The sequence below is a fragment of the Neolamprologus brichardi genome, chromosome 16, assembly GCF_056152115.1.
Source record: "Neolamprologus brichardi isolate AB-2024 chromosome 16, ASM5615211v1, whole genome shotgun sequence".
In the NCBI taxonomy this organism is placed as follows: Eukaryota; Metazoa; Chordata; class Actinopteri; order Cichliformes; family Cichlidae; genus Neolamprologus; species Neolamprologus brichardi.
In genome coordinates, this window is record NC_142119.1 from 7240730 (window position 1) to 7266400 (window position 25671).

At 44.6% G+C, this 25671-nt stretch overlaps 1 protein-coding gene across 1 annotated transcript; it reads left to right on the forward strand.

Annotated features, from left to right (window-relative positions):
• Positions 1–25650, forward strand: fn1a (fibronectin 1a). Its single transcript, XM_087852916.1, has 49 exons — positions 1–301; positions 971–1096; positions 1211–1345; positions 1593–1724; positions 1834–1971; positions 2830–2988; positions 3451–3648; positions 3794–3976; positions 4514–4690; positions 7285–7440; positions 7719–7847; positions 8118–8261; positions 10794–10915; positions 11038–11206; positions 11289–11474; positions 11595–11723; positions 11859–11948; positions 12033–12227; positions 13274–13552; positions 14104–14373; positions 14587–14681; positions 15045–15213; positions 15318–15404; positions 15495–15686; positions 16229–16501; positions 17004–17118; positions 17195–17271; positions 17364–17453; positions 17559–17825; positions 17920–18036; positions 18171–18335; positions 18419–18574; positions 18660–18773; positions 18871–19140; positions 19298–19509; positions 19888–19975; positions 20073–20258; positions 20332–20421; positions 20510–20701; positions 20789–20878; positions 21529–21637; positions 21760–21976; positions 22174–22344; positions 22436–22574; positions 22721–22882; positions 23580–23705; positions 23864–23970; positions 24076–24195; positions 24319–25650. The coding sequence occupies exons 1-49, from the start codon at positions 172–174 to the stop codon at positions 24385–24387; spliced, it is 7512 nt and encodes a 2503-aa protein (XP_087709042.1). The 5' UTR covers positions 1–171; the 3' UTR covers positions 24388–25650.
• Positions 25651–25671: the final 21 nt, after the last annotated feature.

Consider the following 25671-nt stretch of genomic DNA (forward strand, 5'->3'; position numbering starts at 1 on the left):
TGCAGAGGAGGACAGAGGGAGCAGGCTGGGACGCGGCAGAAAGCGCACAGTCTGATTGGAGCCGAGTTCTGTTCTCTGGGTGTATTTGAAATAACACTTTCATATACGCGTATAATAACAGCGGGACACCTGCAGCTTCATTTTGCTTTCATTGAGTCACTCTTCGACAGTATGACAGGCAGCACCATCGCCAGGGTGCTGGTTGCCCTGTGTATCGGGAGCGCAGTGAACTGTATGCCCAGAGGGACGCACAGGGATCGGCGTCAGGCGCATCAGCACCACGTCCCCTCAGTCTCTCAAGGTAAGCCGTTTGTGAGTGAGTGAGTGTGGCAGCCTGTGAACTTCCAATCTGAGGCCGGAGTGGGGGGTGGGGGTGAGAACATTTTAATTAAACTGCAAAGTTTGCGCACCTTTTTTTTTTGGGGGGGGGGGTGTCCCTTGGTGGTCCTTGCTGGATTGTGCAGTCATAAAACTCTGGATTAACCTCAGTCACCAGAAAACCTCCTGTCCTCCCCAGACTGGGTCTAAGAATGAGAAGGGAGTGAAAGTACAAAGAACGCCAATTGTTTAAAAGCTGGAAAAAGTCAAAAGGGAATCAGATGTGAACAAAGAAGATGGAGATAGAGAGTAAAAGTGGAAGGTTATTATTCGCTGCTCTGTGCAAATGATTTATCACTCGGCATTAGGGTCCTTTGAAGTCAAGTTAACACATCCAGGCACTTTCACAGGCAGGGGAGAAGCCTTGTCCTCCAGCAGAGTGGTGATTCCAATTTAGGGTTTGCTTATCATTGTGTGGGAGAAAAGTCGTGTGTCTGTTTTTAGCTGTGGTTAGGGCTGGACAAGTTTCCAGTGGCTGCATTTGTCTTTCAAATTTTAAAAAGATCTCTTGCTTTAATCTTTACCAAGCAGCTTTAATCTGTATCACTCAATTGTTTTTTCTCTCTGTCTTGTTTCCATTTTCACGTGTCAGAGGGTTGTATGGAGAATGGTCAGTTCTATGGAATCAGTGAACAGTGGGAGCGGCAGTTTTTGGACAGCACTCTGGTCTGTACCTGCCATGGAGTTGGAGGAATCAAGTGTAAAAGCAAACCCCAAGGTTAGTTTGTGGGCTGTTAGCTGCGTCCACAAAAATCACATCTGTTCTTCACTTCTGTCTGAGAAAAGAACAAAACATGTACCAAAAACACATTTTCTGCTGTTGCTCTTAAAGAGGAAAGGTGCTACGATAAAGTCAACGAGCGGTACTACACTGTGGGAGAAACCTATGAGAGACCCAAGGACGGCATGATCTGGGACTGTACCTGTATTGGATCTGGGAGGGGCAAAATCAGCTGCACCATTGCCAGTAAGTGTGTGATACTGTGTGCCTGTTTTAACTGCTCTAACCTCAGACCACACATCTAGGACTGCCAAACAGTAAACTGGTTAACCCCCCACGCGCTCCACAGTTGATTAGAACCTGGTGCCATGCAGCTATTTGCAGTTAGTGGTTAAATAATGAAGCACCACATTTTTTCAGTTCCCTTTGTTTGCTTATGCTGATGAGCCTGAAATCATCTCTAAAATCATGTCTTCTCCTTCTCTGCACCTAGATCGCTGTCACGAGGGCGGGGCTTCATATAAGATCGGTGACACCTGGAGGAGACCCCACGACACAGGAGGCTACATGCTGGAGTGTGTCTGTCTGGGTAACGGCAAAGGAGAGTGGGCCTGCAAACCTGTTGGTGAGTCATTCAGACAGGCAGTGACTAACAGATGCATTCTTCTGAATCAGCCATATATGTGTTTTATAGACAGTGCTGAACAAGTAATTAATGAGTTTGTACCCTGCAGCTGAGCGCTGTTACGACAATTCGGCGGGAACATCGTATGTTGTTGGGGAGACGTGGGAGAAGCCGTATCAGGGATGGATGGTCATGGACTGCACCTGCGTCGGGGAGGGAAATGGACGCATCACATGCACCTCCAGAAGTAAGAAAGCGTATTTGCTTTGCTTTGTTTGCCCCCATCTACACTTCTGCTTTGCTTTCAGGTTTAGCTACGAAAAATTAAATTCAGGTTTATTTATACAGCACCAAATTACAACAACAGTCGCCTCTAGGTGCTTTATACTGTAAGTGAAGGACCCCACAGTAATACAGGGAAACCCCAGCAATCAGACAAGCAACTATGACCAAGTACTTGGAGACAGTGTAAAAGAAAAACTCCCTTTCAACAGGAAGAACCTCTGTAAGGACCATCCTCAGGAAGGGGCAGCCATCTAATTTCCTGCTGTCCTACTTTTATTCATTTGTTTTCGAGATTTTTCTTGTTTTGCATGATCTCCATGGATACGTAAGCTTGTCTGTCCCCCTCAGAAAGTCACACAAGCAGAAAATCTGAATTTATTGCTGCTGTTTTGAATCACACATGTCTGCACATCCTTTAAACCCTCAGTGAATGCCATCCACGTAGCATGGAGTCTTCTAAGAAGGACTAATGGTAAAGTGAGCTTGTTATTTCTTGGAGAATTTTAAGAGGGGAGGAAATGTTTTCCAGCTGTGTCGACAGTTTAAACCGTCACTCCAGTCCTTTATTATGTTGGCTGGTGCATCAGGTAATAATAAATGCTTTTCTCAATTAGTTTGTTGTTTTATCCAAGTGCTCAGGGTGGCCTTGGACACTTCGTAGAGTTCATCAATAAATTTCCCCATGTGTGCACAAACATGCAACCAGCTGCTAGCCAGTGATTCAGGCCCCACTCAATCACTGCAGAGAGTTTCCCCCAAGTCACCAGACTGCTTAGAGTTTCCATTTATTTTATATTCTACTTATTTCCTTCTCTCCTAGATCGCTGTAACGACCAGGATACTCTGTCCTCCTACCGTATTGGAGATACCTGGACCAAGACCGACGCCCGGGGTCACCTGCTCAAGTGTCTGTGCACGGGGAACGGCCGAGGAGAGTGGAAGTGCGAACGACATGCCTCACTTCACACCACGGGCCTGGGTGAGGACTGATAATATCCCTGTGTCTATTCTCCCCGGCTCTGTGCGAGGAGAGGAATGCGTACCAGAAACACATGTTGTGAGGCGAGAGAGATAAGAGGTGCCAAGTGTCCAAGTGATGAAGTGAGAAAAACGCAGCTTGGAACTCGTGATCATGACCTCATGAGAAGCAGAGGCAGAAATGGGAACTCGGGAAAGTAGATGTGCAAATGTAGGGGGAAAGTGATGACAGGGTGTGAAACAGAAACATGCTCATTGTGACTTAGAGACAGTAAGACAGTCTTTTTATTGTAGTGTAGTCGTTACTCATATACTTAAGTTGACTCCTGCTAAATTACTCCGGGTATGCGCATGAAGTAAGTCTTCAGAACTACTAATAATTTCACTTGTTCTTTATTCGTGCTTTTAATCTAACTTGAGCTGTTGCTCTGATATCTGATTGGTGTAACATGTTGTGTTTTAGGCACTGGCTCCCGTGTTGTCACCAACATCCACCCTGTGGTCTACCAGCCCGACGCTGTGCCCGAGCACGCCCAGAATGGAGCCTGTCAGACTGAGACGGGACTGATGTATTCTGTTGGCCAGCGCTGGATTAAGAAACAGGGAACTACGCAGATGATCTGTACCTGCCTTGGCACCGGGTCCAGCTGCAACCCATGGGGTAATGAATTATTTCTTTGCAAATTTGCAAATTACAAAGTTCACCTGCAGAGTTAAGCATAATTAGGCTGACGTCAAAGTGAGACATACAAAAACGACTGTCAAGTGGTGTTTATGCCTCTGTTTGTTTTCCCATCCTCCTTCAGATGGACCTGCTCCAGTATACGGTGGCAACTCCGGTGGTCTGCCCTGTGTGTTCCCTTTTGTTTACAAGGGAAAGACCTACCACTCTTGTACCTCCGATGGACGTGCTGACGGGCAGCTGTGGTGCTCCACCTCGTCTGACTTTGAGACAGAGCAGAAATTTTCTTTCTGCACAGAGAAGAACGGTGAGCTAAAAGCTGGAGCGGTGACGTGTTGACATGTTCAGATAGAAATATCATCTCTTTGATATTTGAAGAAAATGAGTGTGGGCTGTTGAAAAAGACAGGAGTTGCGTTTTATCGACAGTAGGGCTTCTCCTGGTCAGTGCAGGTAATCCCCTCACAATGGGAACAAAAGGGCGTGAAGATGACATGTTTCCTTTAAATGTGAGGCTTTTCCCATCTCTTAACTTTAAGACCTCATACAGGTTTTCTGATGTGCAATAACAGCGAGGCTGCAGTGAGAAGGAGGCAGCTAACCATGTGCCTCCTCCTGTGTAATGACAGGCAGCTGGCCAGCTGTGAGATGGTTTTTATTGTAGCACCCAGACCTGCTGTTCTCCTAATGTGTTAAACAAAAACCCTGAAACGTGTTAACAATGAGCTGCTACGTTCACATTTGCCCAGTTGTCACAAGCTTGCGTCAAAAGCAAGATGCACAGTCTGTCAAGGAGATGTTTATTAAACTTATTACTTATTATTTCTTTTTTTCTTCTTCTTTAGCAATCGTGGCAACACGTGGCGGTAATTCTAACGGCGCTCTCTGCCAGTTCCCTTTCCTCTACAATGGCAGAAACTATACCGACTGTACCGCAGATGGACGAAGGGATGGCATGAAGTGGTGCGGCACCACAACAAACTATGATGACGAGCGGCGTTTCGGGTTCTGTCCCATGGCGGGTAAGTGTGTGTAGAGTGAGAGAGGGCTGTTAGCTCATGGCTCAGCAGTTTCCTAACAATGATGGCAGCTAATTGCTAATTGCAAAGTCTAACCTCCACCCCAGTACGAATGCTTACCTGACCTTTACAGCTGATTGAATTAGCATAGAGGCAATTATCAGCGTGATGCTAGAAAGCAGCCGGGCCTGATATCACAGGCAAAATCTGTTTACACTTCTAACACCTTTTGTTTACAGCTTGGTGCCAATTAGTCTCTGTGGGTAACAAAGGAGACTGAAGCCAGTGAAACTGTGGGAGGGGTCGTTAAAACCACACTAATGTCTGAAGCAGTAATGACAGCGAGGATGTTGGTGCCATCGTGCTGTAAAAAGAGAAAAATCTGATCAATTTAAACTTTGGAGACGTAAAAGTCATTTTATACAAAGCAGCTGAGCTGTCACAACAAATGTGTGTTTTTAGCATCGCAGTGAATACATTCAGAGCGCAGGGCTCCTTTATATTGACAGTAATGACTTCACAGGCATGTCAAAACAAACACGGTCGTTGAGGTGTTAATGGTGATGTTTAATCAGGTCTGGAGCCCCCTCGCCTCCACCTGTGGCAATCTTCTTCAAAGCTTTCTGCACTGTCTGCCGTGTGCCCGCGGGACAGCCTCCAGCTGTGACCCACAGTCAGAATTTAACCTCCATTATGCAAATGTCATCATTTACTTGGTTAGATCCACAATCTAACAACCAAACAAAACAAAGTAATCCCTTTCTCAAATTCAGCCCCCGTGCCTGGTTAAACTGTAATCAGCCTCTCAGCTGCTGATAAATCTCTTTGGCAGGAATTTAATTTAGTTCCCACAAATCGGCCAGAAACTTTTTAAACAGCCACTTTGAAGTCATCAAACCAGGGTTTAAATCACACTAAAGACTATTAGTTTTATTAATTTTAAATAGATGACTGCTGATGGACTGCAAACTGACATTTAGGCAGCTGTTAATGGGTTTGTAACTGGAACAGATCCACATTTTACACGGTCTGAAGGAAAGGCTCATTTTAACTGTGAGGGTAGAAACGCGTCCAGCATGAATTCAAACAAAAATCCAACAATATAATTAATTATTTCAACTGGTCAGGACCACTGAACCCAGAAACAAAAACACATATATATGGACAAATGGACAAAAAAATTAGTGTCTTTTTTTTGGCTCAATTTTGAACTTTCCACTTAAGAAATGAAAGATCTGTGTTTCAGTCCCAGGAAGAGACACAAATCCCTTAGTGTCAGAAAGGATATCCGGAGTTTAATCAAATAATTAAATACATGAAAAATCTTCCAAATCAAACATGCAGAGCTGCTCGCTGCGCTGACCCGTTGTGAATCAGGGAGCAACTACAAATAGCTTCTCGTCATTTACTCACTCAGGCTTTCATGCATATTTATTTTGAACAGAATTCGTATGAAAGTTTTTGCATGTTTTTAACAAAAGCATACACAAAGGTTTAGTGTTAGTGACATACAACATGCAAGAAGACTTTCAACAGAAATTATCTTTTTATTTCATTTAAACCCACAGCAAAGCCTTCCTAAGTCCTTTAGCCCACCTTCAAATCAAATCAAATCACTTTTATTGTCACATCACATGTGCAGGCACACTGGTACAGCACATGCGAGTGAAATTCTTGTGTGCGAGCTTCACAAGCAACAGAGGTGTGCAAAAAAAAAATGCAAATATAAGAATGGCTAAATCTGAGAGTAATAAATATATGTACAATATAAGAGTGTATGCATTACTGGATGTGTATACTAAATATGTTTTTCTACGTGTGTGTGTGTGTATACATATTTTACAAATTAAATAGAGTAAACAATAAAATAAAATATATAAAATATACAGAGGTTGGTAGTTGAACATGTTGAAGCTCCAGTAGTAAGGGTGAGGTGTCTATGAAGTGTTCAGCAGTCTGATGGCCTGGTGGAAAAAGCTGTCTCTCAGTCTGCTGGCTCGGGACCGGATGCTGCAGAACCTCCTTCCTGATGGAAGTAGTCTGAACAGTTTATGGCTGGGGTGACTGGAGTCCTTGATGATCCTCCCCGCTTTCCTCAGGCACCTTTAACCACGTTCTAATCATTCCTGTACTTATGTCCTAGCTACAGCCTTCATGTGCAGTAAAGTAAAAAAGGCCACACGCTTTCTTTCCACACATGCACGCTCACACATGGAAGCAGGTCTTTACTTGCATCAGACACTTTTTCAAACTTATATCTCTCTGGAAAAAATCCAAACCACTCACTCTTTCTAATTATGGCAGATTTCATACATACGAGAGCACACGACAGCTGTTTCTAGCTTTTAATCAAATTTTCTTTGCTATGGAGACAAAGACAGGTGTTCTGTGGGGTCTGCATCCTCTCCACCCTGTGCAGTAATAGCAGGGTTGAGTCAGTGATGTCCAAAGGGCATCGTTCATGTTAATGTGTTTGTTTTTATCATGATGAAGGTATGCTGTGTGTGTGTGGATCCGTGCATCTAATTTTTTTTAGTATTTCCTCCTCATTAAGACCAGCAGGAGGTGTAACATTCAGTTGCTTTTGTGTGTCCCAGCTCATGACGAGGTGTGCACATCGAATGAAGGGGCGATGTACCGTGTAGGCGACCAGTGGGACAAGCGTCACGAGGTTCTGGGTCACATGATGCGGTGTACCTGTGTTGGCAATGGCAGAGGAGAATGGAGCTGCATTGCTTACTCTCAGCTAAACGGTAGGTGTCCACAGCTGTAGGATACACCATGGCAACAAGCAAGGGGCTACAGACAGGTATTAGATCTCCCTGAGTGTAAAGGTGAAAGGTCGTGCTAGATAAAAATCCCTCACCTGCACAGCTGCACTTTATGGGCCCTTAGCTGCACCTGCACTGCACACAGACACACAAACCCTGCACTGCACACAGACACACACAAACCCTGCACTGCACACAGACACACAAACCCTGCACTGCACACAAACGGTGCTCAGCATTGTGTTGAATGTCTGTTTCAGACCAGTGTAGCGTGGATGGCTTGACATACGAGGTTAACCAGACCTTTACCAAGCGGCACGATGAGGGATACATGATGAACTGCACCTGCTTTGGCCAAGGCCGTGGCCGCTGGAAGTGTGACGCCATTGGTGGGTTTGTCATTGCACACACACTTTGCATTTTTTCCAATCATCCTAATCCCTGCTTCGGTGTAGGGTCGAAGAACAGACACGACTTATTGACTAAGCTTATGCTGCGTATTTGTTAAATGGGCTGAGAATCCTCTTAATTTTTATTAGTAGTTAAAATATAATAACTCACAGTGAGTGCAGGCTCTGAACTGTAAATATATATGAGTTTCATGAGTTTCAGTGCCCGTGTTTTTTGCATGCTGTTACACTTCTGCTTTGTGCCCTCAGACCAGTGCCAGGAACCAGAGACGAGAGCCTTTTATCAGATTGGAGACTCCTGGGATAAGGTCATCCATGGAATCATGTACAAGTGCTACTGCTATGGCAATGGTGTTGGAGAGCTGAGCTGCGAGCCCCAGCAGACGTACCCTGGTGAGGTTTTAAATGTGCTTTTGTTCGTATATTTTGGGCTGACGTGCGGCTGTAACAGCAGGAGCAAAGGAAAATTCCCAGGACTGTGATACAAATATTTTTGAGTGCGATTTATTTTACTTCAGCTTAAAATACATTTTCAGTTTATTAAAAGTCCAAAGAATAACAGGAAGCTGTAAAGGCCAAAGGTTAAATGACGACTATCACACCCTCGCCTGTCCCGAGCATGCTCGTTTTTTCCTCACCTGGGCACCTTTTCCAGCATCACTTTGTGCTCCAACTCTTGAAAAATGTTTGCTCAAGTCCCTTTGGGAAAGAGGCTGTTGACTTTGATGTGAAGTAGACAGAGCCGGGAGTGGGTGTGATTTCCTCTTTTACGAGTGCACCCCCCACTCTGAGCCTTTGTTCTTGCCAGCATGTGGTACAGCCCCTGTGTTGTTGCCACAGCTGTACCAAACGCCACAGTGCAGAGCCTGTATCCAGCCCAGACACACCTACTACACACCGAGCTCCCTGAACAGCAGGAACAACAGTTTGTGGATTTTGGTGTCACGTTAATTCAAATCTCATCTCGTAAAGTTTAAACCAGCGTCACTCAGAGCAGACGTTACTTCACATTCAGTTACCTGGACCGTAATCTCAGCATACACCTTTCAAAATCACAGATTTTAGCTGGATTTAAGTTCCCTCTTAGTACACTTTCCTTTTATAATCTATCCCTATTACCTTCATAACAGACTCCACTGTGTCTGTCGTGCATGTTTAATGTTTTTTAGGTGCTTTTCCAAACTTTTCTCCAACTCTATAAAAGAAAAGAGTCATGCGTGTGAGCTTGTGTGGTGGCTTTAGTGTTTCGAGGAGCAGAAACATTTCCATCTCCTGCAGCTTGGATAAACTTATCAGGTTAGTTCCAAGTGAGGCTGTAACTTTGTGCAAATGGTGACTGTTCCAGGTTTAAATGGACTGTTACTGGTTTGCTCTGTATCTGAAGCAGGTTGACAGAAGATACGAAATGTAGGGCATCGTTCTACCGTAAGTGGCCATAATCGCAACCAGCTGTGAACTAGCTCTGCGTGCATGTGCATGCATGCTCTTTGGCATACAAAATACAGCATACTAAGATTTAAGGGCAGCAGGAACCAGATCCAGACTTGAACTCGGTTGTGAAAAACCATAAAAGGTAAAAATGGAAAAGCAACAGATTTCTCTTGAAGGACTTTCTAAAGCTTCTGATTTGGCACATGCATTGATAAGATCTAGAAAAAAATGTTTTCTTGTCTGCCATCTTTGTTTACGTCTTCTTGTCTGGGGTGTAATTGAATCTTTTGATGCATTTCTTATTGTTAGGATGACTCCCAGAACGACTTCCTTTTGCCGCTGTCCTTATCACCACCTCGCCGGTCTGTCGGTATCAAGAATGAATGTTGTGTCTAAGTGTGAAAAGTAAAGGGTCAGGTCTGCATGCACATGCTTGTACATTAAAGAGACATAAGTAAAGCTGGGGAGAGTGAGGCTCGTTGTATAGCCGCTCTGCAGTGAGCGTGCATCCGTTCGTGCACCTCCCACATCTGATTCTGTATAACCCTTACCCTCGCCAGTGGCCTGTGGGGCTGTAATAGGCAGTAATAGGTCCCAGATTGCTTTTGAGGTTTGCGTATCTGCTAGAAACTTATGGTTAACCACGCCACTTGCTCAGAAACTGTGATTACAGGTCTGCTGTTTGGAAAAAGCGGTTAGAAAACCTCAGTTCTTTATAGAAGCTACCAGTTTCTATGAGCCCAGCTTATGTCAGGAGTCTGCGCACCACATGACTTCTGTTTACATTCAGAATGACTCGATATAGCCCCTTTGGATTTCTGCCTCTGCTTATACCACTTCTCTTCTTTTGTGTCTTCTAACCTGCAAAGTCATCTTGTATAATTTGTGCATTGTTCGGTGAACTCCTACACTTCTGCAGCTTTTTATAGTGCACACTCAAACCCTTACAGTTTTCTCTCAGATGGTGTAATGACCACCAGATCTCACCACAGCGATGTTGTCCCCTCACAGACGAGCACTAATGCGACGGCTCAGGTGGTAGCTGTTGTTTGGGTGAATATGGGGAAATTTGTTGGTTTCTTGGATGAAAAAGAGACTACATAGTGGAAGAATAAGTTCTGTATGTCAAATTACACTGTGTGAGAATTCCAAGCTTCATACTAGTGTCAGTTTTTAAAGTGTTTTTGCACTTTTTTAGCTTCTTCTGAGACAACAGGAAAAATCTTATACTATGGTGGAAGCAGAAACTGTTGAGAGAAAGCAGAGTCTGCGCTGGAATCTCACAAAGACCTGCTAGTTTTTCACACTTTTTCTCTGCCGTGTTCAGGAAAATCCTCCCACACACCCACTCGCTATTAAACTGGGTTATGTAAAGCTATTGGTTTTACAAAATGATATCCCACACTGGAGCACAGATGTGCCTGTTCTCCTCAGAAATGCACACTGGTCACTCACTGCACAGCGGGTGGTAAAGCAGCTCTGTCTCTGTCTCAGGTGGTCACCGCCCCGTCCAGGTGATCATCGCAGAATCTGGAAACCAACCAGACTCCCACCCTATTCAGTGGAACGCCCAGTCGTCTGCACACATCACCCAGTACATCCTTAAATGGAGAGTGGTAAGGTTTTTTTTGGAGATGTTTCCTCTTCCTCCCTGATTGGCCTAAACTTAATTAACCATTTAAAACAATGTCAGCCTGTAAACTGTCCCTCAGATCTTACATCTCATGTGATTTTACAGAAAAACTCTCACAGCCCGTGGAGAGAGGTTGCAATTCCTGGCCATCTAAACTCGTACACCATCTCCGGTCTGAAACCCGGCATCACCTACGAGGGTCAGCTGATCAGCGTGCTGCATTTTGGGCGCAAAGAGGTCACACGTTTTGACTTCACCACCACTTATGGATCCTGTAAGTTAACGAAGTCACTGATGGTTTTGGAGGAATGTGTATGGGACTGTCCTGAATAACCAATCAATGACTTTCCCTGTAGTGGCTACAACACAAGGCGAGACCACCCCTCTTCCACCTGTGGTTGACATCTCAGAGTCTGTAACCGAGATTACCTCCAGCAGCTTCGTCATCTCCTGGGTTTCTGCCTCGGACACAGTTTCGGGTTTCAGAGTGGAGTATGAGCTCATCGAGCAGGGACAAGGCACTGGACAACCTATCGTTCTTGGTAGGCGCCGATACAGATATTTACACTTTAAGATCAAAAAAATTGCTTGTGATTTCAGAATCACAGAAATTCCCTCGTTCATCACAGATTTGTTGATCCAAAATATTTCCTTCCTGTCAGATCTGCCCCGCACAGCTACCTCTGTGAACATTAATGAGCTTCTCCCTGGGAGGAAGTACACTGTTAACGTCTATGAGGTCACTGAGGGAGGAGAGGACAACCTCATTCTTACTACTTCACAAACAACTGGTGCGAACACACATTATTTGTCATCATCATCACCTTGATTTTACAACTAAATGCAGCACTGAAATACAGTTCGTGTCATGCATCAACACGCACGCCACAGTGGTTATAACGTCGTTTTTACACCTTGTTTCATAGTACCTGATGCTCCCAAGGAGCACGAAGTGGGGGAAGTGGGAGATACATCCATCATGATCAGCTGGGAAAAACCGCTGGCTCCCATCACTGGTAAGCTACGCTAACATTTTCAGTCGCTGGCTATTGAACTCATCTGCCTACACACAGGTAACTGTTTCCTCTTCCTCTGTGCAGGTTATCGTGTGGTCTACACTCCATCAGTAGAAGGTGAAAGCACAGAGCTGAATCTCCCTGATACAGCAACGTCTGTGACTCTGAGTGACCTTCTACCAGGGAGCCTGTACAACATCAGCATCTACGCCATTGAGGACACCCTGGAGAGTGAACCCATCTTTGTACAAGTCAGCACCTCTGGGGAACCATTGCCAGGTAAATTAGTGCTACTGGATGATTGGTCTAAAAGATGTAAGGAATAATCCACGATGGTTCATGTCAACACCTCTAATCTTTGCATATCATAATTTGATCTTCCGCCTGTGCCTCCATACATTTCAAATTAATACACTTGCCATGAGGGCACCTATCATAACCTGCAAGTTGTCCTGTTGCGTATTTAGAGATTTATGCCTGTTTCCAATCCTCAGTAGAAGCAAGACGAACTTTCCAAGGAAAGTCAAGTCACTGAGTTCACAGCTGTTGGGATGGAGTTATGTAAAACCTGTTAGTCTGCCAGGTCAAACATGTTGTGGCCCAGTCACACAGATGTTGGAAGAGTGTGTGTACAGTTTGTGTGATGGACTGAAGATGTGTAAATTAGCTGACTGAGTTTAATATAAGGCAGAAAAGTGAAACTCCACCTCACACCGCAGCTCATATTAGTCAGTTTTAGGCTGTTTGTTGGTTGCTATTGGGGTTGGGTCCTGTAACGTCCTGTAACAGTAATCATTTATAATTATTTACACACATGTTAAACACATCAGCTGCATTAGACTGGATTTATGCAACAAACAATGAAGGTCAGATGTTTTTGGAAATGCAGTAGTCATTTAGCTTCAGAGTGAAATTCGGGGCTCTGCAAAGACCCAACCTAAAAAACTTTGTACAATAACTCAAAGTTTGCTATGAATCAAATCGCCGACTACTTAACTTGATCTGGTATGTGTTATTTCCCTTCTTTTATTCATGCTCTTCTGCTGCTTGGCTCAGATTTATTTCTTCTCTTACTAATTTTGTCCAGCGCTTTTGTCTCCTACCTATAAGTGGTAAAGAAGTCAGGCTCTCTGGGTTCTTCCCTCAAATGCTTCTGCATGTTTCCTTTATTAAGGGGAAGATCATCATACACATTTAGCTGCATGTGCTGAGTGATCACAGCCAGCAGGAGCTGGACTACTTTTAAATCATTTTAACCCAACGTTTTTAGTCTAACTTCAGTTTTAAAGAACACATACTGACATTTGTTTGTGTCGTACCCACAGATGAAGTGGATTCCCCGACCGACCTGCAGTTCTTTGAGGTGTCTGACAAAAAAATCGTTCTGACTTGGTCCAGACCCTCTGGTGAAATCTCTGGTTACCGGGTCACCGTGGTGCCCGTCGATGAGTCTGGTTCTTCTCAGCCAGAGATGAATCTGCCCGTCAGTCAGAACGCCTACACTGAAGTGACGCATCTACAGCCAGGAACGCTGTACCGATTCAGTGTCTATGCTGTTCATAATGGACATGAAAGTTTGCCACTTATTGGAGAGCAATCTACCAGTGAGTATGACAGATGGCCTCCAGACTACAGGGAAATCATTTACATGCCAAAACTGGATGGGAATATACACAGCCTCTCTTCTTTGCATGACTAAAATCTGGGTAAAGAGGCATTAACATTAACACAACCACACTGTGAAACAGACAATACAATGTGCACATGTTTTAGCTATCCTATAAATACACAAAATCATGATTACTGATCAGAAACCATAATAAACAAGTGCTTATTTTTCCAGTGGCACATATTTCCTGTGGTAGAGTTTTTTGCATTTTGTCAGGGCGTCTGGGGATTTAGTTTTTCCGAGCAGCCTGGGCTCTGGTCCAGACTGTGAGGGCTCTGCAGGGGCCATTCCATCTGTTATAGGACCCTTCGTTTCTGAAGATGGTTTAATACGACTAGCTGTTTGAATATGGGATAAAGCAGACAGAGATGAAGCGTGAAACATGCATGGCTTTTTTACAAGAACTAAAACTGTTCATACTGCTCCCGACAGTCTTTTAGATCAAACTGCTCTGTATCTAACAGTGTTCATTATCTGTCTTCTCAGAGCCAGATGCCCCCACAGACATCCATTTTACCAATGTGACCGAGGACAGTGCAGTGGTGCTGTGGTTTGCACCCCGTGCCAAAATTACCGGCTACAGTCTCTTCTTCACTGTTAAGGGCTCCAACCCCAAGCGGCTGCGGCTGCGCCTGCCTGCCCGCCTCACCCAGTACACCCTCCTCAACCTGCAGCCAGATACCGAATACACAGTGACTCTGCACGCGGAGCAAGGCAACACCATGAGTGCGGGAGAGACGGCTTTGTTTACAACCAGTGAGTATCCAGTACATTGAGCTTTGTGGCCACCGAGCTTATACTTCAAACTTTTGTGCGTTTTGCTATTAAAAAAGAATTTTCTGGATAAGTCGAGTCAATGAGGCGTGGCCTCCTTCAAACACCAAAGCATAAATATTGAAGTTTTTGCTGTATTTATATTCCAAGACACCAAAATTGATAAGAACACACCTTCACCTTCTGTGTTTGTAGCCCCAGCAATGGGTAATGCTCCTCATTTCAACACTGATGTGACTGATTCCTCCATTATAATCACCTGGACTCCAGTTCCCCGCGTTGGCTACAAGGTACCCTCACTTACAGTATATTTTTGCATGATTTGCCTTTTTGGGTGCAGGTTTTCTTCTTTACGTGTGTAATTCTGTTTTTCTTTTTTTCCTAATCGTTAAATGCATTTTCCTGTTTGCTGTGCAAAGCACATTCCAGTTATTCTTACTTGAGTGTGCGCCTCTCAGAGTTAGCTACTAACATGGGAACTTGAACCCTCTGAGATATATCTGATTGGTTAGAAGATGTCGCACCAGAGATGAGAATGTTCTGCTGGCTTCAGTGTTCTTGGGAAAGCACTGACCTCTGACCTTTACCTCCTGTACCCCCAGCCCGTGTCTCGCTCTGCTCAGTCTGTCTGACTGTGTGCATTTATCTTTCAGCTGACAGTACGGCCCAGTCAGGGTGGGGAAGCCCCGAGAGATGTGACCTCTGAGTCAGGAAGTATCTACATTTCCGGTCTGACTCCAGGAGTGGAGTACACCTACAGCGTCCAGCCGGTCATTAATGGATACGAGCAGGGAACTCCGATCACACGCCGCGTTGTCACACGTAAGTGGACTCTTTTCGTTCCACTTTCCAAACCTTTTTCTTCTCTGTTTTGCATTCTTTTTCCACACGTCCTCCTCTGATCTTCTATCCTTCTTCCTCTCCAGCTCTGTCTCCTCCAACCGATCTCAATCTGAAGCCTAACCCAGGCACCGGTGGTGTCACAGTGGAATGGAATGGAGCCAGTACTCCAGGTACACACATGTGCAATAAAAAGAAGAATCCCAACAAACAAATCATGAATAGCCAGTCTAACAACTAAATACCTCTCTTATCCCTCTAAGACATCACTGGGTACAAAGTGACATGCACTCCCACTGACGGACAACAAGGAAACAGTGTGGAGGAATTTGTGGAAGCTGGCGAGAACTCCTGCACTCTGGAAAACCTGAGCCCTGGTGTGGAGTACAACATCAGTGTTGTCGCTGTTAAAGATGAGATGGAGAGCACTCCGGTATCGACTGTCATTACACCAGGTGAGATGTTTAATTTCACAAGAAGGCCTCTCAGAGGTTTGAATGGGTTTTCTTCCCAGTCCATCAGTCCATGCAGACAGGATGTGCATGTATGGAAAGTCATTCTCTAATCAGCTGCAGAAGCAACATGTTGAAGGTTGATGTTTTCAAATAAAACATCAACCTTCAACTTTTAACACCTAACAGCTCTTTTCTGATACTGTTGCTCTCTGCATAGGCACCAGCAGCTAAGTGCCTATACTAAAGTGTCTCATAGGTAACACTAATGCTTTTAATGTTAACTTTATATATCACCAAATGGTAACATAGGTGTATTACCATTTGGTGATATATATATCTGTATATCAGGAGACGCAAACTTAACATTAGGGCTTCCATCAGTGTCACCCTGCTGAAAGTCCAGTGTTTGTGGCCCAGATTAACTAGTTTGTATCCTTTCTCTCCTTTTTCTTTTTCCTCACGTTTGTTGTTTCTTTGTTTGGCGTTTCTGGGTTTTTTCTCTCTTCCTTTCTCTGCCCCCAAATCTCTTCCCATCCATCCAGAAGTACCACAGCTGACTGACCTCAGCTTTGAGGATGTGAGCGACACCACTATCAGTCTACGCTGGACACCGTTCAACACCAAAGCCATCACTGGTTACAGGATCACTGTAGTTGCAGCCGGCGAGAGCGTACCGATCTTTGAAGACCAGGTGCTGCCCACAACTGGTCAGTACACGGTCTACGGACTGGAACCAGGCATCGACTATGACATCAGCGTTACCACTCTGACGGAGAATGGCGAGAGCGAGCCCACCACGCTCACTCAGCAGACCTGTAAGAAAAAAAAATACACACGTTTAGTGTGAATTCACTGTTTAGGTTATATAATGTAATAAAGCTCTTATTAAACCTTTGACACGGCTCTTTAAACAACAGAAACCTTTAGGTTGCTGATGTCATTGCTGTGCGTGTTTTGTTGTCGGTTTAATAGCCCTGTGTGTGTGTGTGTGTGGGGGGGGGCATCTGGTATTAGTTGAGAGGTTTACCATACTAAGGCTTACCCTCCCACCCCCCACCAGTACAAACAATGCTTGTTCTCCCAGCTTGAAGATGTTGTAAAACTTCAGAAGAGGATTTGCACTGACACACAAACACATCACAGACTCGTCTTTTAAAAGACGGTCGTGTAAATATTTCACTTTCTCTTTTAGTTGTTCCCTTATGTTTGTCTTTTTTTCTTGCATCCTTTCGTGGAGTTATTAAATTTCCTCGAATCCCGTTTCACAACCAGTAAGAAATCTCATAAATCTAACAGTCTGCTCTGTCTTTCCCACAGCTGTGCCAGCTCCCACTGATTTAGCCTTTGGGCAGGTTGGGCCAGACACCATGGAGGTCACCTGGATCTCTCCCCAAGTCCCAAACACTGCTGACATTAACAGTTTCCGTATCAGGTAGGTGAAGAAACACAAAAATGTCCTCATGCAGTAGCTTGTGAATATAGCTGATGTCGGTCTCTGTATCATTCAGGTATCATCCCATCGATGATGAAGATGAGATCACAGAGACCAGCGTAGGAGGGACGGCTAACAGTGTGGTGCTAAGAAGTAAGCTGTAGTAATCATGATTAACACAAAGCCAGGTACAGTCCCAGAAGAAAGGACTGCATTCACATCTGTGGTGTTGTTGCTGTCTGCAGATTTGCTGCCCAACACAGAGTACCTGGTGAGCGTGATGTGTGTTTATGAGGAGAGGGAGAGCTCGCCTGTGGTTGGCTCTCAGAAAACAGGTGATTCTAAGTCAGGAGCAACTTTGCATCAGCCTAGAATCAGCCACTGGCATCATAAGAGCAAGTGAAATCATCTTTATCCTTCTTTGTCCCGACCTGCTGCAGCTCTGGACTCACCCGTCGGCCTGCAGTTCTCTGAGATCATGACCAACTCCTTCACCATCCACTGGTTCGCTCCGCAGAGTAAGATCAGCGGCTACCGCATCCGTTACCAGATGGTCACCGGTGGGAGGTCCAAAGACGAGAGGCTGCCCCCGTCCAGGAAGCACTTCACTCTGACAGGACTCACTCCTGACACAGAGTACTTGGTCAACATCTTCGCCGTGAGCGGGACAGAGGAGAGCCTGCCGCTCAGCGGGACACAGAAAACAAGTATGAACGCCACTTTCAATGTTTTATCCACTCACGACGTTATCGCCAACACGTCGGATATGTATTTATTTTTCTTTCTGGCTTCTTTGTCCAGTCTCCGATGCTCCCACTGACCTGGAAGTGCTAGACTCGAACCCGACAAGCATCACTGTCCGCTGGGCTGCTCCCCCAGTTACTGTGCGCTACTACAGGATCACCCATGGAGAGTCAGGTAGACTTACAGATTTAATTTGTACTAAGAACTGTATATTTTTCTGACTATATTATTCCTTTTTGCAATTTTTTTTGGCCAGTCATTAGTAAATCATTACACTTGCAAACAGAAGGTCTTACTTTTTGCCTCAGGTGGTCATGGTAATCCTAAGGAGTTCACGGTTCCTGGCTCTCAGTCCACCGCCACAATCTCTAACCTGAAGCCTGGAACTGACTACACTATCACTGTGTACGCTGTGACCGGCAGAGGAGACAGCCCCGCATCCAGCATCCCAATCTATGTCACTCATAAGACAAGTACGGACACACAAAGTGCACAATCTCTCTGAGACATAACAGCGTTACACTCTCCTTTTCATCTCTGTTTTCTTCTCCCGCAGGTGTCGACTCTCCCTCTGAGATGGAGGTGACAGATGTGAATGACAACAGCATCACAGTAAGGTGGAGCCCCGCCGCAGGCCCCATCAAGGGTTACAGGGTGACTGGGGCTCCTAGAAATGGACTGGGACCATCTTTTACCGAGGTGGTGGCTCCAGGTATGTTTGCCACACTCACAGCGTGTTGTGAAGTTTAGCTGTAAACGTTGAGCCGTGTTGATTTTCCCTTTTTTGTTGTTTCCAGATCAGACAGAGTTTACTTTTTCAGGCCTGATGCCGACGTCGGAGTATACCTTTAGCGTGGTTGCTCAAGTACAAGACGGAGAGAGCTCTCCACAGGTGGTGACGGCTTCAACAAGTAAGGATTTGCCTTGTGGAAACTTTTAACTGAAAGTTTACTTAAACGACATCACCTTCTCATACTTGTCTTTCTTATCCTCTCTCATTCCCTTTAGATGTAGACCGCCCCAAAGACCTGACCTTCTCAGACGTTGATTCAACCTCACTGCGGATCACCTGGGACAGTCCAGAGGGAACCGTCACGTCTTACCGAGTGTTTTATTCAAGTTCTGAAGAGGGGGAGAGAGAGCTGCTTCCTGCTCCCAGAGGAGACGCCGAGTCAGCCGACATATACGGTCTCCAGCCCGGCACCGAATACACCGTGAAGGTCATTGCTCTGTACGATGACACAGAGAGCACAGCCGTGGTTGGGACACAAGCTACAGGTAGGGAAGGGAACATTTATAACTACATGTTTGAGTACATTTTCCAGCGTCAAAGCTTTCTAATTAATGCGAAACAGCAGTTACAGTGAAAAACCCAGCTTTCCTCTTCTGTTTCCTAATAACACTTATTTTTCTTTTATTTTTTCCCTCCTTCCAGCAATCTCTCCTCCAACTAACCTCCAGTTCTCCCAGGTCAGCCCTACTTCTTTCATTATGCGCTGGGACATGCCGGGTCAGCACAATCAGCTAACAGGGCTCAGGGGCCTCACAGGCTACCGTGTGGTGGTAAACCCAAAGAACAAGAGCGGGCCTACCAAAGAGATCAACCTGGCCCCAGACACCACTCAGGCACACATTTCCGGGCTCATGGTGAGGAAATCAAATCAACTTCCAGTGCCTTAAACTTCAATAGCTTAGCCATCACAGATTCTGACAATTTTCAGTCTCTCTTAAGCATCGTAACCAGACGAGAAAGAAAAATGTGCTCACTGATAAGTTGGGAATAATTCTGTACATGATGTAATTGTAACCATTTAGCCTGCTCAACCAGCTTTAGTGCGTTTACATGTGCAGTAACACACACACACACACACATGTGGAGGTCTGCACACTTGCTGATAACGACTCTGTTTAACGAGGCTTTCACAGGCACACCCATACCTGCGCACAAACATGCACAGACATATAATCTCGCAGCTTCAGTCGCTATTTGGACTCTCAGCCTTGTATCTCTTTGGATCCCGTCAGATTGCAACCACCTATGAAGTCAACGTTTATGCCCTGAAGAACTCTCTAACCAGCAGGCCCGTCCAGGGAGAGGTCGCCACCCTGGAGAGTGAGTTTATAAAACGGATAATTTGACGCATAAAAATGAAGAGCTGCTTTTAGTCCATCTTATTAATACTTTTTCTCTGGCGCTGCTTTGCTTCAAGATATCAGCCCGCCTCGTCGTGTGCGTATCTCTGATGTTAACGATTCCACCATCACGCTGACATGGCGGGCCAAGACAGACCCCATCTCTGGTTTCCTGGTTGAGGCCACGCCCACCCACTCCTCTTCCGGCTACACACCCATCCAAAACACCATCAGCCCTGATTTGCGCTTTTACACTATTACAGGTACGAGACAGCAGAGTTAAACATGTGTTTCTGCACATACAGACTCGCTAACATGTCTGTATTAACACTCTAGGTCTGGAGCCTGGCACCAGTTATAAGATCAACATCTATACGCTGAAAGGACATGGGCGCAGTGTACCTTTCACACTCACAGCGACCACAGGTAACATCACACAGTATTATGTATTTACTTAAGAAAGAAAGACTTTCTCCATATTTCCTGAGTAATCACTTTTCTGTCTGTCTTGTAGCTCAGCCTCTGGTCATCCCACCCACAAATATTCGCTTCACCTCCCTGAATCCAAACAGCATTTCTTTCATGTGGGAGCCGTCACGCAGCCCAGGCATTACAGGGTACTATGTCACCTATGAGGAGGCGGGTGGTCTGCCTCGAGAGGTCCTTCCTAGACCCCATGCAGGCCAGGACTTTGTTACCATCAATGGTAAGTGTCCATGAGTGTTACTACATGTCATGTAAATATTTATTTTAAAAAAATGATGAATCTTTTTGACTTTTTGTTTGAAATTAGGTCTGAAACCAGGAACGGAGTATGTCATTAAGATCGTAGCCCTGCAGAATGCTTTGAGAAGCACACCGCTGGTGGGGAAAGCCAGAACCCGTAAGTGCAGACGTCATCCACCTGCAGTCGTTTATCGGCCAGAGCAGATTTTAGATATGTCATTTTTTTTTGTTACAGTTCAGCTACAGATGTTTCTACGTTTCACTGTATGTCAAATGTTATTAAACGCTTTTATTCTGACTTCTGGTATCACTTAAGAGAAACTGAACATTGCAAAGTTATAAAAAAAGAAAAACTATTCCCATCACCTTTTTAAAATGTGATACGCTAAAGGTGGGACATGGTGTTGTGGAATAATATACTCAGTTTAATAGTACTTCTACAAAGACTTACAGATTACACCATTAAATAAAAGCCTTAATGGTTGTTTTTTTAAAGTTTCCCACTTGCAGCAGTTAGATGATGTAATGAGAACTTTGACATTGATTATTTTTCACGATTGTTGTTAAGAGTAACTTCTCTCAGAGAGACAAAACCAGCAGTAATAACTGCTACATGACCTGTGCTGTGCTGCCCTCTGCTGGCCATGCAGCACTGCTGTAAATATGTTGGGCAATTTATGCTTGCCGGAGGGCCTGAGTTTAGCTGTCCAAAGGTCTTTTAACCATTATACAATGAAACCAATCCAACCTAAGTATTGGAATCTAAGAATCTAACAGCCAGCAAACGTTTGTCTTCGATCCAATCAGAACCAGCTCCAGATTCTCAGCTGTTGTTCCCTGAGCTGCCTCAGCTTCCTGTTCCTCATCGCCCCACCACTGACATTCTGGATGTTCCCGAGTCCTTTGACGACAAAATGTAAGCATTGCCACAGTCATATGGAAAGGAAGGACATTTCTCTAACCACCTTAACAGTGTTTTCTGATTTTGCACCTCTTGATTTTTGCTGTTTTATCATCCCTTTCTTTTTGTTTCTACAGTTTTAACTCCAACCACGTCCGCCTGGCTGGCACCAGCGGCCAGAACCAGCCAGGCCAGCAGGGTCAGCATGTCTATACAGAGTATCAGGGTCTGGGCCCCAATAATGGATTTGGCCCCTACAGTGGACCCAAGGAAGGCCAGAGACCCACTCTCAAAGAGCCCTTAATTTATATTCCTGTGGCAGGCCCTGATGGAAACAGAGTACCTTTGGTCAAGGTGGGTGAGGCCCTGATGTAGCTATAATCTTGTTTCAGTAAAGCAGTGAAAGCATCTCCAACACGTTACATCAGCTTTATTTGATGAAATCAAAGTAAAAACAAATGCATGCTGGTTTTTGATTTCAGAGAAGGTAAAAATACATGACCCTAATTAATATTCATGTGCTCACACTTTGTTCCATGTGGCTCCTGTAGGTGAGCGACGGCCCTCTGCCTGGTCTCGCGTTTGGTTTTTCTGACAGTGAAACAGAGATTCCCCAAGAAGCTCAGACAATCACAACCATCTCCTGGAAACCCATCCCTCACACGACAGAGTACGAGGTGTCCTGTAATCCTATCACACACCTGGAGGAAGGAGGCTTCCAGGTACAGACGCGTGTGCACACACATTCACGTGCGAGCTCGTCTGATATGAGAGGACGTTCCTCATTCAGCTGCTTTATCTTTCTCCACACAGATGCGTCTCCCTGGCAACTCCACCAGCGCCACTCTGATTGGACTGACGTCTGGAGCTTCCTATAATGTCATTGTGGAGGCCATGAAGGGCGGGGCTAAAGAGAAAGTTTTGGAGGAAGTCGTAACCGCTGGTGATGCTGGTACAGCAGTTTACACTCGCAATTTTATTCTTTGATCACAGAAAATTGATAAGTAGAAAAGATTCAAGATTCAGATTTAAATCAATAACCCGATGAGTTTCTTAATGAGCGATTAAAAAAAACATTTTGTTTTTTTGTCTTCAAAGGTGGCATCCCCATCACCCCCAAACGGGATGTGTGCTACGACACGTTCACACACACCTACCATGAAGTGGGCTCAGAGTGGGAGCGCATGTCAGAGACGGGCTTCAAGCTGTGGTGCCGCTGCCTGGGGCTGGGCAGTGGGCATTTTAGGTGTGATTCATCCAGTGAGTGGCTTATTAACCCCATCCCAGCATGCTTTGCAAAACCCTACCATGGAATTAAAGTCCAGTAATAATTCTATGTGATTTAAACACAAGGAATTTATAAGAGGGAGGCATAAAACAAGCAAATGGAAATTCAGTTAAACACATAAAATGATGCCATTTGCCTTTATGCACATTATAAATTCCTGAGTCATAGAATCAGTGGATGTTCTATGTGTGGCAGCATGCAGTAATAAAATGTCAGCATGGGCAGCCACAGCAATGAGAAATAGACCTTTGCATAGAACATTTTTTGCCTCGGGTTTAAATGTATTTCAGTTAATCATAAAGAAAATGACTTTACTGTGTGTGAGTCAGCTGTAGCCTGCCCATGTGGATCCCTCTGATCCTTCTCTGCAAACTGTGAAAACCTCACATCAAACTGATCTGCCCGACTGAGCCTCGCACTCAGTTATTTGTATTGTCCATAACTGCAAAGCTAACACGACAATACGAGAAACTGAGAGCATTTCATTTTTCTGTATATTTATTATTTGTCTGCAAAGCTGCATAAATATGTATCTGTGAATGGGCTCGACTGATGAACTGCTTTCTTTATCTTTTGCACATCTGTGCATTCACTCCCTCTCTGCACCATTTCCTTGTCCCTTTCTTTTTTCCTGTCTGTCCCTCTCTTTGCTGCCTCTCCCTTCTTCAGAGTGGTGCCATGATGGCGGCAATAACTACCCTATTGGAGAAAGGTGGGATCGCCGCGGTGAGGATGGTCACATGATGAGCTGCACCTGTCTGGGCAACGGCAAAGGAGAATTCAAATGTGAACCTCGTGAGTGCTGACTGCTAGACACACACAAGACCCGGGTGTCGTGTTAGGTTAATGATACGAGAACACGTTTGGTGTGAATAAAGTGATGAGGTCTATGTCAGAATTTTTTTAACGTGCTGAGTTTACTCTCATGCTTCTTTATTTCTATCCTTCTCCAGATGAGTCGACTTGCTATGACGATGGAAAAATGTACCAGGTCGGGAAGCAGTGGCAGAAGGAGTACCAGGGAGCCATCTGTACCTGTACTTGCTATGGAGGACTACAGGTAAGAACGCCACCTGTAGTGTTGCTTTAAAGCTCTTTAAAGGTGTTTGTGTGCACTCAAGGCCAGGCTGGTTGTGTGTGTAACATGTCTCTCTCTTCTCTTCAGGGCTGGCGATGTGAGAACTGCAGGAGGCCAGGAGGACAGCCTGAGCTGGAGGCTGACCTCCTCCAGCCTGTTCGGCCAGACGTCTTTGATCGTTATAGAGAAAATGCTCTTCGCAAACTGGTCAGTGTCTTTTTCTAATAGTAATCGTTCCAATTTACATCAGATAAAAATGTAGCTGTAGCCCATAGAACATGCATGTTTCCTCTCCCTTCTCCCTCTGACATGCCCTTCTCTGTTCTCCAGAACATCCAGTGTCCAATTGAATGTTTGAGGCCGGAGCTGCTTGCAGACACTATCAGCCCACAAGAGTAGAGACGAAAGGAGTACGAGTAAAGGAGGACAAAATGACGAGATCCCTAACAGCGTCAGCATCGCTTCAAGATGGAAGCCCCCGCTCACTTTTGTGAAAAGGAAATATTCCATCAGATTTGTGCCTTAATTTTTTCCCCACCAAATTGTAGTGCCTTAACAACACTTTTCTACTCCAATCCTTGTGCCTTTCAAAGACCTGTAGCAGCTTTCTTTGTGGGTTTTGAGCCTCTTTTCTTCAACAGAACCAGGGATTTCTTCCATCAGAGTAATTTTAGACAAATCTGTCAGAGCACAAATCCTGCTGCTTCACCCCCTTGAATGTTCATTCCCCAAATGTCCTGTTCTCTCTCTCTCTCTCTCACACACACACACACACGCACACAGAAGCAGTATTGTTATGTGTGTTTTGACTGTCGTATTGGTGCTTTTGTTTTCAGAACATTCCTCTTTCAAACACAGAATGCATTTATGCAAATCTCTAAATGATGTCTGTAGCCACCTTTTGTTGCCATATCCGTTTTTGTTTTTTTTTTCAAATGCATTTAGATAATGGTGGAATGCATTTTGTGGGTCCATATCAATAGAAAGAGGGAGAGCTGTTTTGCAAAGGCAGTTTCAAAGCCATGCAGTATTGCTATTGTACCCCCAAAAGAACTTTTAGCTCCTGTGGGTCAGTTTTAGTGACATATACAGAAATGACCGTCACCATCAGATTAAAATAAAACTGCTATGACAGTTTTTATTAGCATGAATCTACATTCTTTGTAGTGAAGTGTAATTCCCTTTGTTATGAGGAAAGCACTCCTGTAAGTATCCTGTGTATATCTGTGGTCTGCTAGTTTGAAGAGCAGCTAATCTTTTTCAATGACAAAAAGATTTGAAACAGCCTTTCTGTTACTTTTGATGTGTCTGCTATTAATCTTTAATTCACCATGCAGACGGTCGTCATCAGCAATATGAGTACAAATTATAGAACCTATAAAAATTTTAAAAGTAAACCCAGAACTGGCTCACCTAAAAATGTAACTGTTGTTTCAAAAATAAGTTGGAGAATTCACCATAATTTCCCAGTGGATTACATTTTAGTGTTTTTTTTTTTAATTTTTTAATTCAGTTCTTTTATTTATCCCTTGTTATTCAGGCATTTTGTTCAGTGCTATTTTAGGGTGTACACTTTATTTTTGATTCATTTGTTTTTTATATTGTTGGTGCCAGACTCTGAACTACTGTGGACTGAATCTTTTTAATAAACTGATAAAAACACATGCCTGTTATCTCTTGCTC

What these genes read in the sequence shown, in the direction of transcription:
- fn1a (XM_087852916.1), top strand. Translation starts at nt 172, where the DNA reads ATGACAGGCAGCACCATCGCCAGGGTGCTGGTTGCCCTGTGTATCGGG. An exon ending in GCGCTTTTACACTATTACAG is followed by an intron (nt 20,259 to 20,331) that starts GTACGAGACAGC and finishes TTAACACTCTAG; the next exon opens with GTCTGGAGCCTGGCACCAGT. An exon ending in TTTTAGGTGTGATTCATCCA is followed by an intron (nt 22,883 to 23,579) that starts GTGAGTGGCTTA and finishes TCCCTTCTTCAG; the next exon opens with AGTGGTGCCATGATGGCGGC.